Source organism: Arvicola amphibius, chromosome 5, assembly GCF_903992535.2.
Source record: "Arvicola amphibius chromosome 5, mArvAmp1.2, whole genome shotgun sequence".
Lineage (NCBI taxonomy): Eukaryota > Metazoa > Chordata > Mammalia > Rodentia > Cricetidae > Arvicola > Arvicola amphibius.
The window spans coordinates 149,008,412-149,031,324 of NC_052051.1; the positions used below are offsets into that span (position 1 = coordinate 149,008,412).

Sequence of the window (22,913 nt, forward strand, 5' to 3'; positions counted from 1 at the left end):
TTATTTATTTTCCTTACATTAGGCCTTTGCTCAATGTGCAAGAAGCTCTATATATTTGTCATACACCAAGGTCTTACATTCACCACTGCAATTACATATAGAATAGTTTCATCATCCACCCTACTATCTCCTGAATCTACCAATTCTTCCTCCTCCCATCTACTATACCTCCTGTAACCACTGGCTTATAGGCACTATGGCTTTGAATTTCCTAGACTGTATTATAATCAAAACCATTCAGTACATAACCCTTCAAATTGGTTTCTTGTATTTCTCAATACACATTTATGATTTGCCCATATTTTCTTGAGGCTTAATAGGTTATTTCTGGTTGCAAAATTTATTTCATTATATGGATGTACTGAAGTTTTTTTTAATTCATTTATTCATTGAAGGATTTCTTGACTTTCTCTAATTTTTGGAAAATTTATGATTAAATCCACTATAAAATTCACATATGGGAGTTTATGTGAGTGTAAATTTTCATGTCACTTGACTGACGATGGTTACAGGAGCATGACTGAGCATTTGAGAAAACAATTTAGTTTGTTTTTTTAAAAAATTGCCAAATTGTCTTCTAAAGTGACTGTGCTACTTGGAAGTCTTACCATCAGTGAGTAAGAGTTCTTTTTGCTCCATGTCCTCGACAGAGGTGGCATTGTCAGTTTGGGAGGGTGAGTTAGTCAAACAGGTATTGCCATACTTTTGTTTAAAATCAGTTTCCTCGTGACAAGTCATGCTGAGCATCATTCCATACAGAGTTTGCTGCCTGTTTATCTTTTTTTTTTTTTTTTTTTTTTTGACAGGGAGGAGGGCAGATGCCTGCTCATCTATTTTGGTCATTTCTCATTTCATTGTTTTCTTATCACTGACTTTTGCCTTTCTGGTTGTGAGTCCAACCCTTAGCAGTAAAGTGATCTCTCTAGCCCTTCTTATCACTGAGTTCTAAGAGGTCTTTCTTTCCATCTTTGAAGGGTATCATGCAGGCCAGAGAGATGGGTCAGTGTAAATGTGTATTGCAAATATATTGATTCCCAGAACCCATATAGAGATGGAATGAAGGAAATACACACACACACACACACACACACACACACACATTCTCTCTCTTACACACACACACACACACTCTTACACACACACAAACACACACACACGTCATATACACATACACTCTCCCACAGTAATAATTAATGAAAATTTTAAAATGAGAATCATTCACGGATCAAAAGTTTTAATTTTAATAAAACTCAACTTACTTCTTCTCTTAAACACTTGTGCTTTTCCCACCCCTGTGAGATTGGTGTTGTTACTTAAAAACCCATCACTAATCTACAGAGGTACTGTACATTATTTTCATCAAGATGTTTTATAATTTTCAAATTTTAAGATCTGTTCATCTTAATTTTGTGTAATGTCTCTGCCTAGCTACATTTGTGTATAAATATATAGCACTTAGTGGTTCTACCATTATTTGTTGACAGGACTACCTTCCTGCTTTCATTAAACTCTGTACGCCTTTACAAAGATCCATGGGTCTGTTTCCTTGTTTCCTGTCTCTGGGATCTCTGTTCTATTCTATTCTATTCTATTCTATTCTATTCTATTCTATTCTATTCTATTCTATTCTATTCTATTCTATTCTATTCTATTGACATGTGTGTCTGTTCTTTTGATAATATTCTTATTGATTGCTATAGCCTCATAGAAAGTCTGGGAATTAGATGGTGTGGGTCCTTCAACTTGAGTCCTCTTTAGGACTGCATTGGCTCTTGTTTCGTTGGATCTACTGTTCCATATAAACTTTAGAGTTAGATTGTCAACAGCTATCACATTTGATTTGGATTGCATTGGATCTATAAAGTAAGAAGGAGCTGACATCTCAATAGCAAGTCATCCAGTCCACTGATGCAGTGTGTTTTTATTTTTAACCCTGGTGTTATGAAATGCCATGGTGATATGCTTGCCTTACAGTGAATCTTTCTGTTAAGTCAGTTGTGCTTATTTATTTATTTATTTATTTATTTTTATTTATATTTAGGGCCCAGTGGGCATGTATTTCCATTCTATAAACCCTAATCCTGCAGTTCTGGGACATCTCCCTGAGTTTGGAGATGGCTTCCTTTTCTTGTTTGTTTGTTTGTCTTTCCTTCCCCCTTCTTTGAAGCACTCATTTGGGGAGCTGATCTTCTGGTTTGGTTCTTTAGTTCTGATTTCTATCCTTCTGTTTGTGAGTCTAGTCCTTAACAGCCAAGCCTGTCTTATTTCTGAATTTTAAGAGCTGTTTGTGCATTTTGGATGCAGGTCCTTCCTCAGACATGTGTGTTGAAAATATATTTGTATTTATGTTGTATATGATGTAAGGATGACCTCTTGATTTTTTGCCTTGAGGCATCTTCATTGTTAGTGTTGTGAAGTACGTCTCCTTGGGTGGGGACTCAGAGGAAGCTCATCCATCTCCTCCCTGGAGGGTAAGGTACTGACTGCAGGTGTTCCGTAGGCCTGTAAGTTAGGGTGGGACCTCTGAAGCACAATGCAAATGCAAGTTCTGTAATCTTCCTGTCTTTTGGCTTTGTGGGTACATCCTCACTTCTGCATTTGTTATCTCTTTCAAAGAATAAACTTCTATCATCTGCTGAATGGGGCAAGGGACCGTTCTAATCAGAGAGAGAACGTGGGGCTCCGAATTGCTTCCTAAACAGACTAGCAGCCAACTTTCCCTGTCTGATCTCTCCCTTTTCCATGCCTGTGTGCACGAGGAGTTAGTACTGCCAACGTGTGAGCAGTGAAGGAAGGTTTGCCTTGGAATCCGGTCACATCTTAGCTTCTCCCACTGCTGGCAAGGAATTCGGGTTTTGGGGATACCTGAGCCATTCATCACTTGTTTATCTGGTCTCCAACTTTTACAATTAAATTGCCACCATCTCGTCTCCAGCTCTTTCATTCATGAGCATTTATGCTAAATTCTTTTTTTTTTTTTTTTTTTTTTTTTTAACAATCACATAAGGAAGCATTTATTTGAGGTTTAACACGAATAATACAAACAAAAATTTGTGTAAACACAAATCCACATTGAGTCATAACACAGATAGCAAAGGACAAAGTAAAAACAAGAAACTAATTGGCAGCTATATACAGTTGGACACAATCGTGTCATGTACACTAGAAAGTCTTTTACAAAATAATCATCTCAGGTCAACACAAGATCAAGCAATCTTCAATGTCGTCCTGTAAGATGGTTTCTTTACACCTCCTGCTTTCTCCCAGGTCCTCCTCAGTAGGGCTGGTAATTGTTCTGGTGATTGCCACCCCCTCGGGATGCCTTGCCGTAAGTGCTCTGTTGACCGCTGTAGTCTGCATATCCCTGTCCATATCCATAGTTCCCATAGTTATACCCAGTATAATCATATCCGCCATAGCCACTATAGTTTTGATCACCACCATAGGCACTATTATAATTTCCATATCCTTGATCATAATAGTTATTAAATCCTTGGTTCCAGTTTTGGCCCTGACCTCTTCCACGTCCCCTAGCACCACCTCTTCCACCAGCCGTCCCACCTCGTCCACCTTTTTGTTGTTGCTGTTGCTGCCTGTATACCTCTTTGGGTTGTGCAACTTTGATTTCGCACTTCCCAGAACCTATTTGATGGTATCTGCTTTCTAACAATTTCTTTACTGGCTCTTCATCTGTATATGTGATAAAACAGAATCCTCTTCTCTCATTTGTTTTTGTATCCATGGGAAGCTCGATATTTTCTATCTCTCCAAAGGCTCCAAAATATTCTTTGATTTGTTCTTCTGAAGTATCTGGACTCAATCCACCCACAAAAACCTTTTTAGGGGGTTCTTTTCCCTTTAAAGCTTTGGCCCTTTTGGGGTCTATCAATTTGCCATCCAGTTTGTGTTCTTTCAGTTCCAAAACCTTATCCACACTAGCAGCATCTTTGAAAAGCACAAATCCAAATCCTCTCGATCTTCCAGTGACTGGATCTGTTTTAATTGTGCAGTCTACAACTTCCCCAAATCGAGACAAATACTCAGTCAGATCTTTCTTGCTTGTGTCCCAGCTCAAGCCTCCAATAAACATTTTACCGTCATCCTGCTGATTCTTGCTCGCGTTGATCTTGGATCCCTCTGCGAACTCCTCTATGTTGCTGTACTCGTTCATGTCCTCCATGGTGGCGGAGCCGTCGGCAAGGGGTTGCTGGCGCGCAGTGCGGGTCCCGGCGGCGGCGGCAGCGGCGGCGGCGGAGCGTTGTATGGAGCCGGATTTAAAATGGCGGCGGAAGAGCTATGCTAAATTCTTAAAAGTTGCTATTGAAAGACCCCCAGAGTGGGGAGACTCTCACTCAAGTCTGGGGATAACATGACTTCCCAGGAAAGAGACCATCCTTGCTGCAATCACATGAGGTTTATTGACAGGAACCAGTGTACTGGGGCCAAAACTCTTTTCCCACGCAGGGGTAGAGGAGTTTGACCCCGAATATCTGGGAGAGGGAGTATTTAGGGGAAGAAACCACAACCCAAAGGGGGTAGGGAGGGTGTCATTGGAAAATTCCGAAAATACCAGTGATCATCACAAGGGGTAACTCCCCGTTTCTCAAGATTATTCTCAAGATTATAATCTAACTTTATGGTCAGCTAGTTCCTGGAACAGAGTCACTGAACCTGCTAACCTAGATTTTTGGTTCTTATCTCCCTGCTAGATTTTTGGCTCTATTTTTCCTGCTAGATTTTTGGCTCTCTTCTTTCTGCTAGAGGGGTCTGGATTTATCTGTGTCTTTACTATTCTGGTAGAGTTTGGGGAGGAGGCTAAAGAATATGTATCTGCTTAAGTTGTATTTATCTGGTATCTGCTCTGACTGGGCTGGACGTGGCTCTTGGCATGCATTAAGGATCTCGAATGGTGCTCCTGCCTCGACATGATTTCTCTTTTTGTCTTTTAGGACCAGTTCAAATATCGCTTCCTCTTGATCTTTCTTGTGCCTCCTTGCCCCAGTCCAGCAGAGTTAAACAGCTTGCTTCTGGCATTTCATACTGAACTCCCACATTGTATCCCGAAAACATTGTGGTTGTTTCTTCTTCTTAGACCAGGACTTTGGGGGCCACATCATATTTATGTTCAGATCTCCAGCACATGACATGATGCCCAGACTTGAATAGATTGTTTTTATAAAAATATTTCATTTTGAATTATGTATATATGTGTGTATCTGTGTAATGGTATGTGTATGTGAGTTAAGCTGCCCTCAGAGACCAGAGGTCTTGGATCCTCCTGGAACTGGAGCTGCAGGTAGTTGTGAGCTGCCTAAAGACAGAACTTGGGTCCTCTGGAAGAGCAGTATACACATTCTTAACTGTGGGGCCATCTCTTTAGTCCCCCTCCCCCAAGAAAAAACTCTTAATCAATGGGTGCACTGTGAACAAAAACAAAATCAGGGCTGTATGTTAAACCCTGGTGGCCTGAGCTTGCCCAAAGCAGCCACTCCCCCATAACCCACAGGCAGAGGCAGATAGGGATCCAGCACGACTCTCTGAGTACTTGGTCTCAGGCCTTTGTCGGCCACTAGATTCTGCCTGAACCTTCTCCCTAAAGATTCCAAGTTGTCCTCAGGAATATGTAGACCATTGTGGGTGTAAAAAGGATGGTACCTGATAAAACCTACCCTCTTCATACTTCTGTGCACCAAGGCCCTGTTTAGTGGGGGAATGGTGAGAAGCTGTGGAGGAGGGTGTCATTATTCTGTAATTGATGAGCAGGCTGGCTCTCTTCCCTGAGGCAAAGCCCAGAGCGTTAGCAGAATGACAGCAGCCTTTCCAGAGGCTGGCCACCTGGCTGGACAGGCCTTATGATGTCACAGAAGCAGGAAGAGAAGGGAAGAGGGGCTATGTGTACATCCAGTTGCAGAATGACAGCCTCCAGGGTGCAGGCTTTGGGCCCTGCTGCCCACTCTCAGCAGGGGCTTCTCTCTAGGGCCCTGACACTGTTGGTGGAACTCAGAAAGTCCTCAGCTGACTGACAGGCCCGCTTCCAGCAATGGGGCCTGGCCTTGGGCAGATTTCAGGCAGCCAGGGGCCTCTCCTCCTCAGACATCATACCCCTGAACGATAATTAGCCAAGCATTTCTGAGTCATGGGGGAAGCTGGAGCTTTCTGAAGGACTGCCTTTTAGGTAACCCCTGCTGGAGCTGAGTGGTCGGAAAATCCTGGCGAGTCCCCTCCCTCAGATTGTTTTCTCTACTGTAGACTCTTGTACCCGACTTCGAAGCAGATGATCTGCTTGGGTTAAGACATTATCATAGTTAGGACATGAACCACCATGAGGACAGATTAAACAAATGTCAGTCACTATCACACCTGGTTGCATTAAAACAACCATGAAGCCAAGGCTGCCCCCACCTTCTCAGAGCTCCTGGAGCCAGTGGCAGCATCACCTAGAATTCAGCAGGATTGCATGCCCTCAGTCCCACTGATGCCCAGACTCTGGAGGACACCCTGTCCCTAGCCACATAGCCATAAGCAGTCAGGGTGACCCTGCCCCTCTCTGCAGTTTGAGGAGCACTGCTTGTAAAGACTCGGAAACGGGAACAGAAAGAAAACACAAACTTGTGGGGGGCCCAGAACATTCCTGAGGTCACAGAGCTATGATGGCCGACCAGAGACCCCGGGCCTAGTCTTCTGCTTCCTGGCCTGTTAATTTCAAATCCTATCTGGTTGTCAGGATCAGGAGGACAATCGGCGTTTAAGGAGGACCCAGCTACCACACAAAGCCTGGAGTAAGAATGCTGCTCTGCTCAGTTTTTACACAGTCCTGTGTAGGTCCCCTTTACAAGGGAGGAAACGTTCCATGGCTGAACAACTTACCTGACTAGAGGAAGGACATCTCTGCACGTCCTGCTTCGGCTTTTTCCTTTCATCCTCTTCTAGGGGAGTGATGGGGGGAGGTTAGGGGGGGGGGGAGGAGGCAGGTGGAGAGGAAGGAGAAGGAAAGAACCTCAACGTAACCCTCATTCCTCCTTCTCCTTCCCCCCTCCCTCCTTCTTTCCTTCCTCCCTCCTCTCTCCCTCCTCTTTCTTTTCCTCCCTTCTCTTCTCCTTGCACCTTCTCCCTTTTCCCTCTCACCTACCTCCCTTGCTCCCTTCCTTCCTATCTTACTTTGAGACAGAGTCTCAGACTGTTGCCCAGGCTGACCTGGAACTCACTTTGTAGTCCAGAGTGTCCTAAATTTGTGGCACCCTGCCTCAGCTTCAGAAGGCTGGGATTCCACACGGGAGTCACCACACCCAGCTGGAGCCTGGATTTCAATCCTGATTTTGTCTTCTCAACCCTTCCACGCATTTGTTTATATTGCACCACCAACCACGCTTGCGTGCTTGAAGCCCAGAGGCTGCCGGATGAGGGTGGGGTGCCTGTGTGGTCATGGAACAAGCTAAGGATAGCCTTCTCCTGGGGGAGCATGGAACTGAGGGGTTCTCTCCCATGTCTCACCTTCCACCTCTCCCACCTTTGCTTCCTTTTGGGACCTGACTCCAGTTTAGAGGGAGCAAGGGGGAGATGGAGAAACCCACCTACCCTTTCTCCCCTGCATTTCCAACTTGACCTGGGAACTGAGTTTCCAGGAATCTTTGGTGTTCAAGGCAGGGCTGGAGCTTACCTTAGCTGCATGCCAGGATAGAAAGGGAAGGAAAAGAGGTAGCCTTAACATTAGAGCCCAAGGGCAAAAGATGAAGGAGCAGGCTGGGGCAAGCTGACTGAATCTAACAGAGCAGGAAATTAAAGAGGCTCCAGTGTCCCTCGAGCTTCCTGCCAGCCTGCTTTGCTTCATTTTTGGCAGGGTTGGCAAAGCTGGTCTGTAACATTCCAGTCAGGCTGCTCATTGTCTTGCCCAGAAATACCAGAAGAATGGAGAATGAAGACCTGGGAGCTTGGGTCCTGTCCTCAGGATATCCCACTAATATCAACTCTCTTCTGTAACAGACAGCCTCCCTACTGTCTGTCGGGGTCCAGCAGTTCTACTGTGTGGTGGGAGAGGTCAAGAAAGATGTATTTCCCGAGAGCCATGCCACTGACCAGATGCCCATTTGCTGCCTGTGATATGCCTGAAGTACACCCAGCAGTACCCTTCCATGAGATGGTCCATGATCCCGTGTTAAAGTACAATGCCCAGGGAGACCAGTTCTTAATTAGGAAATACTTCATCTGGATTTCGGTTAAACAGAGGCTTCTTAGAAAGGAGCCAAGGAATCAGGGACCTTCTGGAACTATCACAGAGCAAGTTGGATGGCAGAGGGCCTTGCCAATGCTCATAATGATGTTATTAGGTGCTGGAAGGAGCCCTAAAGATGGTGAAGAAGGGACTGGACTGCCTTGTTGAGGAACGTGCAACTGACAGAGACGGAACTGGCCAGACATGTCTTGTGGGCTCCCAGGGTTGCTCTGGGTGCCTCCTTTCTCACCTCAATCCTCCTCTTTTCTAAAGTTTCCTTGGAAGTTGATCACACCTCTTCAAGGAGAGCTGGCCTTCCCCAGAAAGATTTTAGAGTGTGGTTTATTTGAGCAGTCACTAAACATACCTGACACTGCCCTAGATGGCGAGGTAGGCTCTGGGGAGACAGAGGGAAGCATCATCCTTGCTCATGTGGAGTTCACCATCCTATGGGTGAAGTAGAAATGTGAAACTAAGCAACAGTGTGAACAAGGGCCCCCCAAAGCTGTGGATGGTGTTCCATGGTCAGCAGAAAGGACCTAGCTAGAGCAGGGAAGGTCAGGTTGGAAACACTTGATCTGGGTATTAAAAAGTAGACAGGAGCTTGCTAAGTAGGTAGAAGAGGCAGGGAGACAAGGCATCTCAGATGGGAATGATTGTAGGCAGATTTTCTTGTTGCATCAGCCAGCTCCCAAATAACCACACAGAGATTTATTATTAATTCAGCAATAGCTTAGGTTTGTTATTAACTAGCGATTACAACTTAAATTAACCCACATTTTTAAATCTATATTTTAACACATGGCTTGGTGTCTTTTTTCAGCGTGGCAAGTTCGTTTTGCTTCTCTCCACAGCTCCTCATGATCTACCCTCCTTTATCCCAGAGAGCTCTCTCCCTGGCTACAAGTCCTGCCTAACCTCTTTCTGCCTAGCTATTGGCCAGTTAGGTCTCTGTTAAACTAATGAGAGCAATACATCTTCACAGTATACAGAACTATTATTTCACAACGGTTTACCCTTTTTGTCTAATTAAAAAGGAAGCCTTTAACTTTAACATAGTGAACCTATATACAACAAAACAGTTATCAAGTAAGAATTACAATCGCAATATCCAGTTAATTTGTATTTGGCAAATTTAGAGAAAATAAATATTCTATTATCTATCTTATCTTTGTGAGTCTAAAGTTTTATACTTAATTTACCTCTTATCATAACTAAGGAAAACTGTAAGTTTAACTAGTTAGTCTTTAACTCCATGAAAGACCACAGAAGGATCTAATATTATCTAATAACAGGGACATTTAGCTGCCTGGACATTCACCCAAAATTCCCCCGCAACATTGGGGAATTCATCTTTGGCCTACAGGCCTAGAATATCTGATAGACATTTCTGAGAAGCAAGAAATCTCAAAGGACTGTTCTACCTTGTCTTGGCAAAGTTTGTCAGTTGCTTTTTTTGTGTTCTGTTTGTCCAGTTTGGACAGTATACTGTTAACAATTGAGGCAAGGGCAATTTTTTTTTTACCTAAATGGCTAGCTTTTGCATAAAGAAAGTAAACTTTATATGGAGGTTCTTTGATGCCCATCATCTTCTCTGAAATAGATTGGTGCTGTCAGGTGCAGACATATCTCATTGTCATGAAAAGCTTCAGGTTATTAAACATCTTAAATGCCATATTCTGTAGGTACTTGAAGTGTTTGAAGACCATCTATCTAAATATATTTGTTTAACCTTGAAAATATAACTAATATGACTAAAAGTCTGTTATTATACATGACTATTAGACTATATTTCTTAATTATACATTACATTTTAAAATGAATTACATAACAAGAGTAGAAACATACAAAATAATAAAATAATTTTAATTTGTATCAATAAATCAAAATCCATCCAATGTGAAATATTTTGAGATTAATAGTTGCTTTTGAAATAAAAAATTCAATAATCTACCCTTATTATTTCTATATTATATACTCCTTTTCTCCTTTGGAAAGAGATCTTTGAACATAACTCCTTTGTTTAGCTTTTTTCCTGACCATGACCAATAACAACAAGTAACCGATCCCCATAAACAACGATAAACATCTGTAATCTACCTCTTGGAGATGTGGGCATTGTTTTCTCTAGATGGCTTCCTATTGTCTGTGGGAACTGGCTTCATTGGGGGACCCTGAGAAAACCAGGATAATTGTCAAGTCCTGGCTGGAGTAGTCTGTGAGGCTGGACCATTTTAGCCAGCAGCCTTGAAGCTGTTTCAGATATAGATCTCTGAGGAAGCTGCAGCAAAGGTCTCTGAGATGCTGGATCACCTGGCCATTTGTTTTCATTGGTGTATGGTCTCCTTGCTCTGAAAACACATAAACTTTCAAAGGTAACATACATATCTGATCTGTATTAATACAAGTATAGACTGCACATTGAGCACAAGTCAGCCAAAAGTGATCTTTTTTTATTTTAAGTTAGTAAAAATATAAGTCACCTGTCCTTATATTTTTTTATAGTTTTTTTTTTTTGGTTTAAAGTCAGTACAGCATCATACAGGATCCAGACTCCCTGGGTATTTTCCATCTCTATATGGCTTATTTTTGTTTTTACTTCTCTCTATTTCTCTCTATATAGACTTTATTATTTATAAACTATTTTTTCTATGACTATATCTTTTCTCTTTTCATTCTTAAGCCTATGTACAATTTTAAACACACTGTAACCTGTTTAAAAGTTTTCCCCTCTGGATCTGTTTTTACTGGGCATCTGTAGTATTTTCTGATCACATGAGATGAATCTTAAACTATTATGTCAGCCACCCATGTGGCTCAACTTAGTGTATTGTGCTGGCAACTGGCTCCACCCCGCTCTGTTCCAAGAGCCTAGCCTCATGGCAGAGATACTGGCAGGAGTTACACTTGGTGCTCCAGCTCTGGGAAGTTTCTGGGTCCATGCTGCTGTAGGCTTTTCTACTTAGTCTCACATACTGAGTAGCACACCACCTGCTGTTCATAAACCCCACTGAGGCTCTGTAGCAGGGCCTCCTAAAAGAGCCTCTAGCACCAAGCCTACCTGAGAGAGCATGGTCACCAGGAAGCTGTGTTTGGTTCCATGTTCTAAACTTCTTTTTTTTAAAGCCTTTTTAGGTCTTAGGTGGCTATACATGCCCAAACATTGGGCACCGTTTGTCGGTAGAATTTTCTGTTCCACTAGCCAGCTCCAAATAACCACACAGAGACTTATTATTAATTATTAATTATAAATGCTCTGCCAATAGCTTAGGTTGTTACTAACTAGCTCTTACAACTTAAATTAACCCATATTATTTTATACATGTTCTACCACCTGGCTTGGTATTTTTTTTTTCAGCATGGCAAGTTCATCTTGCTTCTCTCCATATCTCCCTGTGACTCCACCCTCCTTCATCTCAGAGAGCTCTCTCCTGTGCAAGTTCCGCCTAACCTCTTTCTGCCTAGCTATTGGTCATTTAGCTCTTTATTAAACTAATGAGAGCAACACATCTTCACAATTTACAGAACAATTATTCCACAGCAGATGATCTCTCAGGTAGGAGAGGTTGTGGCTCTTCGGAGGCCTGAAGATGTGGGTGAATTGTGGTCATTGACGGGGTATGCTTCGAGATGGGTCAAGAGACAGACTCAGCAGACCATAAAGCCTTGTCCTTGACTATATTGAGTAATATTTTGAAGTTTGTCATAAAGTGAGAACAATAGGAAGCCTTTGAACAGTTTTACTGGTCAATCAGTGCTATCTAATAGATGCCTCTTCCCACATTCCCCAATTCCTAACATCCTCATGACCTCAATCCAAAGAAGGTTTAATTTTCTGCTAAAATGAAGTCTAGTGAGACCTCTAGATTAAGATTGTAGTGGCGGGAAGATAAAGGTGGAGATGGGGCATCAACTGTTTAGTCCTTCAGTCTAGAAGTAAAACAAGTTCATTCTCATTTGCTGGTCAGAGCCAGTCATGTAGCCCCAGTCTAGGTTTAAAGGAGGCTGGGAAATGCAAGGAGGCATGCATGTTTTTCTTGTTTTTAGAGCATACTGACTGTTGCTGCCAGGAGAGATGCTCACTGGGAAGGTGATGCAGTCTGGCATGGAGCTTCCTTCTGGGTGTTGGTTAGTTTCCTTATTGCTCTGGCAAAAGCAATGGGAAACGACCTATCCTGTCTCCCAGTTCAGGGACAAGGTATGGGGATTTGAAGTGGCTTCTTATCATTAGGGATGGAGAAATGAGGAGAGATGTCCCCTCTGACATTCCTTCAGACAGTAGACTTGGCTCTTGTGATCCCAAGGGAGAAGAAATCATGCTAGAATCAAGTAAAGTGAGCAAGTAATCAAGGTTTATTTTAGCAAGCAAAGAGACTTTTTAGCTGGTGAGAAAGCAAAATCAGAAGGTTAAATACACCCTTCTGAATGGAGGGCATGCCAAGTCAGGGGAAAATGGCCAAGGGCTGCTGTTAGTATCTGTGGTCTGCATTTCTCCTCCTCTTGCAGATCCCTAGAGTGCTTTGGGGTGATCTCCTTCCTACAATCCCTTCTTAGATGGATTCTTACTCACAGTTCAGTCTGTTGCAATCAGATGCAAGAATGTGCCTGTAGGTATTACTGCCTATAGAGTTGAGAAGTATGCTATGGGAAAAGGCAAAGGTGACTTGCATGTCCTCCTTATGGGGACTTCTGGGGAGCGCTATGGAGCCTGCTGAGGTGAGCTTTGTTGTCTTATACCCACTAGTTCTGCCCTGGACCTTGCTGTTTTAATCCTAGTATTTTTTCACTGTCAAAAGTCATGCCATGTCTGCAGTGAGGAAAGGGGCTGGGAGAGGGATAAGATAGATTTGGGAACCAAGAAGGCTGTTCCTACAAGTCCTGTCCCTTCAGCCTTACAGTACCTGTCACCAGCAAAGGCCACATCCAAAAGTTTCCACAACCTCCCCAAACCCTGCCTTTAGCTATGGAATGTATCCAAACTAGCTATATAGACTGTGTCTAAACAGACGTGCCCATGGGGAGCATTGCATATTCAAACCAGGGTACTCCAGCAGTGGATGATGTATGAACTGAAGGGCTTCAAAGCAGGGAAGCTGGGTAGAGTCTTGGCCCACTACCCAGTGGTTACCATCTTCAGCCTGCAGCAGGTGAGCCTGTGAGTGTTGGGGGAGAAGTGTGTGGTGGTGGCAGTGTTGGGGACAGCGGTTCTGAGGAAGATGGGACAGGGACAGTTGGATTCAGGCCATAGGTGGGCTTGAGATGAAAGCATTACAACATCTTGGAATTTACCTGCTGAGAAGGCAGGGTGTGTGTGTCTGTACCCCTCTGCTCCTGAACTCAGGAGGGCCTCAGCTGGTACTCAGGGGAGTAAGCACTTGGTAGATGAAGTGATGAGTCTGAACATGGAAACATCCCTGGGAAACAGTGACACTCAATGGCCTGTTTTCCAAGGTAAGATACTCTCTTGTGTTCTTGCCACTTGCTGCCACCGTATGTCTGAGGAATGATGGCAGCTGTCACATTAGAGGCTCTTCAGCATCTCCAAGTGAGGCTGTTGCTCAGTAGCTTACATGAGTGTGTGCTCTGTTAATTTGGGCCCCAGCTGTGTTCCTACAGGACCTTCATTGGGAACACCATGCAGGTAGAGGTCCTCATACCCAACTTTGCCATCCTGCTTGCCCTGCACGCACCGATTCTTAAGGGAAGAATGTACAAAGCTGGTAGAAGAAAGTGAATTTGAGATCTGGTTTAAGCTTTGCCACTAAATAGATAATATGGGCAGTCACCTTGATCCCCAGTTTCCCTTTCTGTAAACGAGGTGTTGGTGGGCATGAAGTTTTAGATAAGGCCATCAAATACAAGGAGGCTCATGAGAGAGCCTTAGACCACCTCTTGAGAAAAGTATGCTCAGACTACATCTGTGTTTAATAGCAGGTCCTTCTGGGCCTCCCCAAATACAGCATGGATCACTTCCTGCCACACGCCTGCTTTTTTCTTCCTGGTGGGTTGTATTTCTACCACAACTTCAGTGTTCATGGGAGAGTCTCAGGCAGAAAAAAAAAAAAAAGACCCAAATGTGTTTACTCTGGCCTCACAGGACCGAATGAAACTCTTCTGAGAAAAATCAGCACAAACCCCTGATGATTATTGGATTCACTTGCCAGGAGATGTAAATGAGCGTGTGTGTGTGTGTGTGTGTGTGTGTGTGTTCATGCGCGTGATCAAGGAAATAATGCATGTGTGTGCATGCACACACACATACACACACATATGCTTGTGCACTGTTTCCTTGATCAACATTTTCAGAGGGATTCTGTACTTTTTAAAGGTTAGCATCTTATTTTGAAGCAATCGTGTGTGTGTGTGTGTGTGTGTGTGTGTGTGTGTGTGTGTCTGTAGTTGTGGAAAATAATAGAGGGATCCTGAGTGTGCTTAACAAGATGGCAAGGTCTTGTAAAACCCTAGTACCATACCACCGTCAGGATAGAAATGGATGCTGGAGTTATATATGTTTAAGCCCCCTGTAAGTTGAAGATACTGTGGTTGGCAGTGCATTTGGTACACCTGACCTATGGATCATCCCAGCTTGGCAGCACAATCCCTGTCATGGGGTCAGTTTCCTTGCTGTTCCTGTTACTCTCAGTTGCACTGTGAATAGTTGCCCAGCACCTCAAAACTGTCATATAGCAGAGACTCATGTAGAAAAGATTAAAATTACAAATCTGAAGTTTGGTTTCTACTTAATGTGTAAATTGCAAGTCAGGGGCTGTCATATTAACACTGAAGTTTTTTTTTTTTTCTCATTGAGAAGAGGTTTCTCTGTGTAATCTTTCTGGCAGTCCTGGAACGCACTTTGTAGACCAGGCTGGGCTTGAATTCACAGAGAACCGCCTGCTTCTGCCTCCTGCATGCGCCACCACCACCACCAGGCAACACTGATGTATTCAATGTTGCTATCTCTTTCCTTCCTGTCACGCTTTGATAGCCACACTCTTGCTTACCCTCCACCTGGAAGCCACTTCTCCGTGTTTCATGTCTGCGACTTCGTCATTTCAAATGTTTTAAATAAACAGGACCATGTATGGCGTGTTAATGTCTATTATAGAGAAAGAACAGTTCTCACTCAGCAGACTTCCTGAAGGTTCGCCCAAGTTGAAGCAGTATCATCGGTCTGCTGTTTAATCATTCAGCTGTTGAAGGGCGTGGGATCCCAGCTTGATCCCCAGGGACTATTTAGACGTTTGTAAGTACCTGGAGATTTTCTTGTTATCTCGATGTTACTGATTCTGGGTTGGTTCCGTTCTATGAAGGCTGGAAAAACATACTCTGTATGATTTCTGTTCTTCTCAATATATTAAGGTTGGTTTTATGGCAAGAATATGGCCTTTGGGTCCTGGAGAATAATGGGTCCTCTGCTATTGTTGGGTCAGGCATTCAGTAAGTGTCAATTTGATTGTGTTGATGGGTGTGCTGCTGAGTTATTTTGTATCTTTGGTTGTCGAGCTGTGTGATTAATTGTTGAGAGAGGAGTGTTGTTGTCTGCAAATGGCACTGTGGGTTTGCCTGTTTCTTCTTCCATTCTGTCAGCTTTGCTTCACATAGTTTGCAGCTCTGTTTTTTGGTGCACACAAGTCTAAGATTGCTCTGTCTTCTTGTGGGTTGGCCCTTTTATTATTATATAGTATTTCTGGCAATTTTCTTTGTTCTAAAACCTACTTTATCTCATACTGGTTTAATTACTCTAGCATTTGTTTGGATTTTTTTTCATTCTCTTACTTCTAGTCTGCCTACATCATATTTAAGTGAGGTTTTAAATAGCATCTTTATATTATTTTTATCCTATGCAATCATTGATGAGTTAGGGCTCATGTACATATGGGCACAATTCATTTTGTGTTGATTTCTGTGTTGTTTTTTAATTCTATTAAACCAATACGAGTGACAAATTTTTACAGTATACAAAAGCATTATCCCACAGCACTAATGGGCTTCCCACTTTAGTGAGATAAGCATCACTTCTTTTTGGCTACTGGAAGGACCTTTTCTTTGTCTTTAGTTTTAGGATGTAACTGGGATTTGTCTTGGCATAGGGCTCCTTTGGATTTGTTTTATCCATTCATCTTCTTGAATCTGTGGTTTTCTAAGTCAGGATGGTTTTCACTGAACACTTTTCAGCTCCTCCCTCTTTCTTCTCTCCTGAAACTCTAGTGATGAGAATTTTAGAACTTTTGCTGTGAGCCCCCCAGCCCTAGTCTATTCCTATTTCCTAGATACACAGTTATATTGTGCTGTCTTCTAGTTTATCTCGTGACCCCTTTTTGTCCTGCCATTGATCTGCTGTTGAGTTTATTCTCTGAACTTTATTTTTTTTGTCCTCAAGTTTTCATTTGGAGGTATATATCTATCTATATCATCTATCTCTATATCTATCTATCTATCTATCTATCTATCTATCTATCTATCTATCTATCTATCTATCATACTGTAGAGAAAAGTGCTTCCCAGAAGGATGGGACTTTCCTAAGTACAGTCAAAAGCTTTAGGCATAGGCACCAAGCACATATACTTGCAATCATATATATCTATATGTACACAAACACATTATCTCCTACAGTGGCAGTTCTCAACCTGTGGGTCATGACCCCTTTGGGGGGGGTCACACAACCCTTTCACAGGGGTCACCTAAGACCATTAGAAAATACAGATGTTTATATTTCAGTTTATAACAGTAGCAAAATTACAGTTATGAAATAGCAATGAAAATAATTATATGGTTGGGGTCACCACAACATGAGGAGCTGTATTAAAGGGTCGCAGCATTAGGAAGGTTGAGAAGCACTGGCCTATAGGCTATACTTTCTGCTTTTTTCACTTCAAATATGTTTATAATTGGTTATTTAAGCATTCTATGCTGCTTTGATATCTTTTTGATATCTTTGTTGGATAATTACAACATCATAGTCATCTTGGCGTTGGGCCTATTGTTTGTCTTTCTCGTTTAGAAATGAGAACTCCTGTTTCATGGCATAGTAAATGATTTTTAATTGAAACTTGCACACCCTAGTGTGCTAGATCTAATGTCTTTCCCTTTGGCTCTTTCCTTCCGTCCTCTGGCTGGGGACAGCTGAAGTTTGTCTTGTCTGTGGCCATTGCTGTTTCCTCTTCAGATCTAGACCTGAGGTATATAAGACTAAAGGAAGATCCAGGCAACTCAGAGTCCCATTTCTTCACTCCCCAGTTCCCGACACGCCTTGCTGGTTATGCCACTGCCTTAGTTTGAGAGTCCTCTTTGTGTTGTGCATGGCGTTTGGCTGTGCTTAAAGAATCCCATCTTTCTGAGAAGCGTCTATTCCTTCTCTGTATTACATTAAGCAGACATTGAAAATGCCATATGCATATTTGGGAACATTTAAAAATGCACAAAGGGAGAGCTCCAAAGCGTCCCTTCCCCTCTGTGCATGGTGAGCAGTTATGTGTGTCTTCTATCATAATCCATCTCTGGGACCAATACCAGATTTAAAACTTACTGACAGTTGTCTGTCTGATATATGAAAAGCTACATCTCAGAATGTTTTTTTAAATTTATTTTTATTTTGTTCAGAGCTAGGAATGGAACCACAGGTCTCAGGAATGTTGGCCAAGCAGGGCTACATCTGTCTCCACCCCCGCTGTAATCTTAATTGGCATTTCTTGTATTGTGTGAGTGTGGGCTTCATTTCAAGTGTTGAAAATGTGTATGCATTTCCTGTTTGGGGACTGGCAGTTTCACCTTTATTTTATGTCTCTCTGTTAGCTTGATGGCACATTTTATGGACTTGATTACACATGTGTATTATTTATGCCATCAGAGAATTAGCCCTATGCCTACTACATTATGTAGTGAAATACTTTTCCTATTTTATCATTTATTATTTCAGTTTATTTTACTTGCCAGTGTTGAATATTTTATAATATTAACTCAGATATAGTCTTTTCTTTAAAATGGCATTTAGGTTTGGGTCATGCTTTAGTGGTTTTCCTCACTGTGAGATTATTACAAATGTATCTCATATTTTTCTTCCACCTCTTCTTGTGTAATGGTTTTATTATTTGCTTTGGTATTGGATACATTATATACAATGGGGTGTTTCTGTTTTGGATGATTCCTGAGTTGTCTGAACACATTAAGTGAAAAGTCCATCTTTCCCCTGTAGGTTTAAAATCGCACCTTGATTTGTAGTGCGTCTTTTCTGTGTAGGCCTTATTTGCCTTTCTGGAAGGTTGCAGAAGGCAGCTGGTGACCTGGGGAGGCTGGATTGAGAAAGTATCAACAGAGGGAGGAATGCTTTTAGCGAGGCAATAGGAGCAAGCATATGGTGGCTAATCTTAATTGTCAACTCAACCGGATTTAGAGTCACCGTGGAAATACATCCTGACTCTTTCTATGAGGGTGTTTTAAGAAGGGCTTAGGCGAGCAGGGAGGGCCTGCCCTGAATGCAGACAGCCCCATTGCATGGGTGGGTCCTGGATGTCATAAAAGGAAAACGTGAATGGGGTGCATCATCAATAACCTCTTCTGCTCCCTCCCTGGGCACACGATACGACCAACCTTCTGACATTCTGCCACCGTGCCTCCCCAGCCATGCAGAACAATACCTCCAAACTGTGAGCAAAAAACAAACTCTGTAAGTTGCTTTTCTCAAATATTTCATCTCAGCAATGAGAAAAGTAACCAACACAAAGGGTGTTCTCTTTCCCCACCTTCAGCTGCGTTGTGATCTGGTGTCATCAAGAGGCACTGAGCCTACTTCAGGGACCCTGTCCAGCCGTCTTTCCCCGTGATGGCAACTGCTTTGTGTCTGTTCCCCTCATGAGCTCACCTCACCGGTCCAGCCTTCTTCTTCTTTTTGTTTGGGGGGGGGTTTCAAAACAGGGTTTCCCTGTAGTTTCTAGAGCCTGTCCTGAAACTAGCTCTTGTAGACCAGGCTAGCCTTGAACTCAGAGATCCGCCTGCCTCTGCCTCCCGAGTGCTGGGATTAAAGGCGTGCGCCACCACCGCCCGGCTTCCAGCCTTCTTCTGAAATATATCCATGATCTTTCTCCTATCCTAGTCCCTTCTGGGCCCTAACACTACTCACATCCAGCTTTCATTATTGTGGCCTAGTCTTAAAATTTTCTATTTTTTTCAAAATTAATATATAATTGCATCATTTCCCTTTTCCTTTCCTTCCCATGTATCCCTCCTTGCTCTCTTTCAAAGTCAAGGCCTCTATTTCTTTAGTCATTATAATTATAATATAATATATATGATTACATATCCTAAACATATAAATATTTTTATATCTTTAATCTTCCAAGTCTGTATAGTGTTACTTGTATGTATATGGTTTCAGGGATAGCCACTTGGTATTGAATAACCAATTGTACTTTTCCCTGGGGAAAGCTATTTCTGCCACTCAACATTCCATAGTTGCCTGTTTTTTGTGGTTTTTTTTTTTTTTTTTGCCTAGGGGTGCAGCGTCATGAGATGTCCCCCTTCCATGTTAGTGTGTCTGTTTATGCTGCCCCTGTTCAGATCTTGTGTAAGCAGCCATATTGGTGAGACTGGAATAGCAAAACACTGGGAACTCCTGAAATGGAGGGCTGGCGGCAGAGCAGAGAGCTACCCGACCACGAGGGTGGATAAATGTGACATTTTATAGATCCGTGAAACATCACTGACACCGGTGGCTATCACAGTGTGGTCCCTGACCCAGAAGCATGGGAACTTTTTGGGAATGCACATTCTCAAGGCTGACCCCAGACCTTCTGTCTCAGACTGTGGGTTAGGTCCCCACCGTATATGGTTTAGCAGGCTGACTTGATAGTTCTTCGTGCATGTGCCACTTAGAGAACGACTGATAAGTGAATGGGGATGGCGGATGAGTGTACTTCGTCTGCTTTCATCTATTCCCTTGTATATGTGTAAAATCTCTCTGAAAAGATCCAGGAAACACAGGCAGCACTGGTTAACTTTGAGATGGAGACTAGGCTCTGGAGGGGATGGGATTTGGAAAGAGGTGCTTTGTTTGTTTTGTGTGTATGGTGCTGAGGACTGACCCTCAGATCCTGAGCGTGTTAGGTGAAAGTTCCTTCCGTGTTCCTACACCCCCAGCCCTGGTTTCTTTATACATCCGCTTTTGTCTTTTGAGTTTGGACTATTTGGTAGACTTGGAAAATAAAAATACAGACGTCCTTGTATAGCTGGATTTGTTATTTTCTCCTGGCTGTGACATAGTATCTCATAGAAACACCCTAAGGGCAGAAAGTATTTATTTTGATTCTCTGTCTCAGAGGGTTCAGTCCACAGGAGCTTGGAGAGATGTGGCTGGGCAGGGTGTCATGGTGGGACAGGAAGCTGAGAAAGGCGGCTAGAGCAAGGGGTCTGGGAATACACAGCCCCACGTGTACTCAGGGACATACTTCCTCACCGACATCAACTCCTACATTTACCACTCCCCACTAGCTCCATCATATAGGAACCCATTAAGAAGTTAATCTTTTGATTATGTCAGAGCCCCTGTGATTGAATTACCTCTGGAAACGTCCCCACAGACACTCCCCTGGGTAGCTCTGAATCCAGTTAAGTTCACAGATTAACCTTCACACCACCAGGCCTCCTCCTTTCTCATTAGCTTTCCTGCTTTCCTCCCAAGTGGACTCTTTAAGTCAGTCAATGTGTCTCTTCAGTGTCCCCTGGGGGTGGGTGGCATTTCCTGGCGTGGGCATTCGCTTGCTTCTGTGCTTCTATCTAACCTTCCCTATACACTCTTCTGATTGACTGAAGCCTCTTCACCCGTTAAGGTCAGGTCTCTTGCTGCCTCTTTGGGGGAAGACTTGCCCCCTCCCCCATCTTAGCTTTGCTGGCTCCTCAGTGTCCAGGGTAGCACCCTTCTCTTTCCTTGTGGACACAGACTTTCCCTAGCAGTTTTGGGGTCTCTACCGCTTACTCCAGCCTGTAGATCGGTACCTGAGAACCTGAAATAAATACAGGGTGGGCATGGGGATAGGGGACACGGACACGGGCATGATCAGCGAGCAGGGCGAGGATCAGAATTGCCCCAAGAGGAGAAGAATAGTGGGGCAAGAAAGGGGGAGCAGCGCAGGGGTGCAGGGGTGCAGGGGGAGCTGACAGTGCCTGTGTTGTCCTCAGCACTCTGAGGGTCTCAGAGAGGGGCACTCTCAGCTGGGGGTCGTGGAATTTCATTTCATTGTGGAGGCGTGCTTTTCCAAAGACTGCTGTGCTCTGCGCGGATATGATGGGATGTGAGCATGTGACATAGAAAGGTCTCATCTGGGCTGGCAGGAGGGCAGGTCGCCCTACCAATGAGGTTTTCTTATTAAAACCAAGTCAGGGGTGAAGGCGGTTTTTAATATTAAAAGAATATGCCCCAATGGCCACATGTCCCTCACCTCCCTCCACCCCAGGAAAGCAGCTGACATTTCCTGCACATTTTAACTTTCTAGCCAAATAATGAAATAATCATATTGGCTCCTCAGTCACAGGATTCATTTTATCTCATTCCCAGGCTTCAGAATTCATCTCATATTTTAATCTGTTTTGAGCTCTTTTCAATTGCCTTGGAGATAGAGCCAAAGGTTCGCTGAACTTGTGTTGCCTGGAGTTGTTTGGTTTAGGCTCCTGTGGGGTATTTTCTTTAATAACGCGGTCCATCTTACAGCAGCAGCAGGCGTGGAGGGGGTTGGAGTCAGGGCTCAGCCTGTGCTCTGTGGCTTCCTGATAGTGAATTAATGTCCAAATTCCAACTCTGGGGATTCTCATCGTCTGCCCTCCTATGTGCGGTACCCTCCCTCTCCGTTGTATTAATTCTTAAAAGACCACCTTCCTGCAGAAACATGCTCCAGCTGCTGTACGAAGCATCCCTCCTGCCCTGCAGCTTGGTTACAATTACAGTGCCAGCGGCACCACCGCACCCCACTCTCCTGCAAGGCACAAGCTCAGCGCGTCTCACAGGTGATCCGCTAGCTCCCATGTAGCATCAATGCCAGTTTTCCTGTTACTTGGGTGAGGTTGAGGTGAGAAGAAACCAAGCAGTCTGCCTCAGAACAGAAGGGCACATTTGGCTAATGTCACCCTTTCATCCGGGTAAACTCTGTCAACACATTTCATTGGATGTTTTAGTTTAATTCTTGATTTTCCTTTCTGTGTGTTTAGGTCAGAGTTTCTGTGTGGACAGTGCATCTGGGAATGGTAGTGTGCACCTTTAATCCCGGCACTCTAGTAGCAGAGGCAGGTAGGGCTCTAAGTTCAAGAGTTCCCAGCCAGCCAGAGTTATGTGGTAAGGCCTTGTGTCAACCAATCCAAAGGCAAAACCAAGAAAATGGCCCTAAGGGTACAAGTCACTCCTGGTGCCCTGCCACAATGGCATGCCATTGTGAATAGCTGTGGGCCTGTCTGGGAACCAAAGGCTGATCAGGGCTTTGGTTTTTGTGGCCTGTGTTTCTGGAGAGCGATGGGAGGAGAACTTGGTGTCACAGGTAGCAGAACCTCACCGCTGGTCTCTGACGCGGTCAGTTTGAGAGGCTGCAACAAAGAACCACAGATTGGGTGGCTTGTGGGGAATGCAAGTGTTCTCATCATAGTTCTGGAGGCTGGAGGTCGAAGGTCAAGGCAGATAGGGTCAAGGTCTGCTTTTGGTTCACAGATAATTCCTTTGGAAAGTGT

At 43.5% G+C, this 22,913-nt stretch overlaps 1 protein-coding gene across 1 annotated transcript; it reads right to left on the reverse strand.

The window, feature by feature from the left end:
• Positions 1-2,998: 2,998 nt before the first annotated feature.
• LOC119815385 (heterogeneous nuclear ribonucleoprotein D-like) lies at positions 2,999-8,143 on the reverse strand. Its single transcript, XM_042055178.1, has 3 exons — positions 8,074-8,143; positions 5,656-5,777; positions 2,999-4,294 (listed from the first exon to the last, which is right to left on the reverse strand). The coding sequence occupies exons 1-3, from the start codon at positions 8,141-8,143 to the stop codon at positions 3,275-3,277; spliced, it is 1,212 nt and encodes a 403-aa protein (XP_041911112.1). The 3' UTR covers positions 2,999-3,274.
• Positions 8,144-22,913: the final 14,770 nt, after the last annotated feature.

Bases quoted from the DNA above. Each gene is read 5' to 3' on its own strand.
- LOC119815385 (XM_042055178.1), bottom strand. From the start codon at position 8,143: ATGGACCATCTCATGGAAGGGTACTGCTGGGTGTACTTCAGGCATATC. The intron at 5,778-8,073 runs GTCAGTGGCATG...GCTTTGCCTCAG, and splicing joins AGGCAGCAAATGGGCATCTG to GGAAGAGAGCCAGCCTGCTC. The intron at 4,295-5,655 runs GTACCATCCTTT...AATTTAGCATAG, and splicing joins AAGAGGGTAGGTTTTATCAG to CTCTTCCGCCGCCATTTTAA.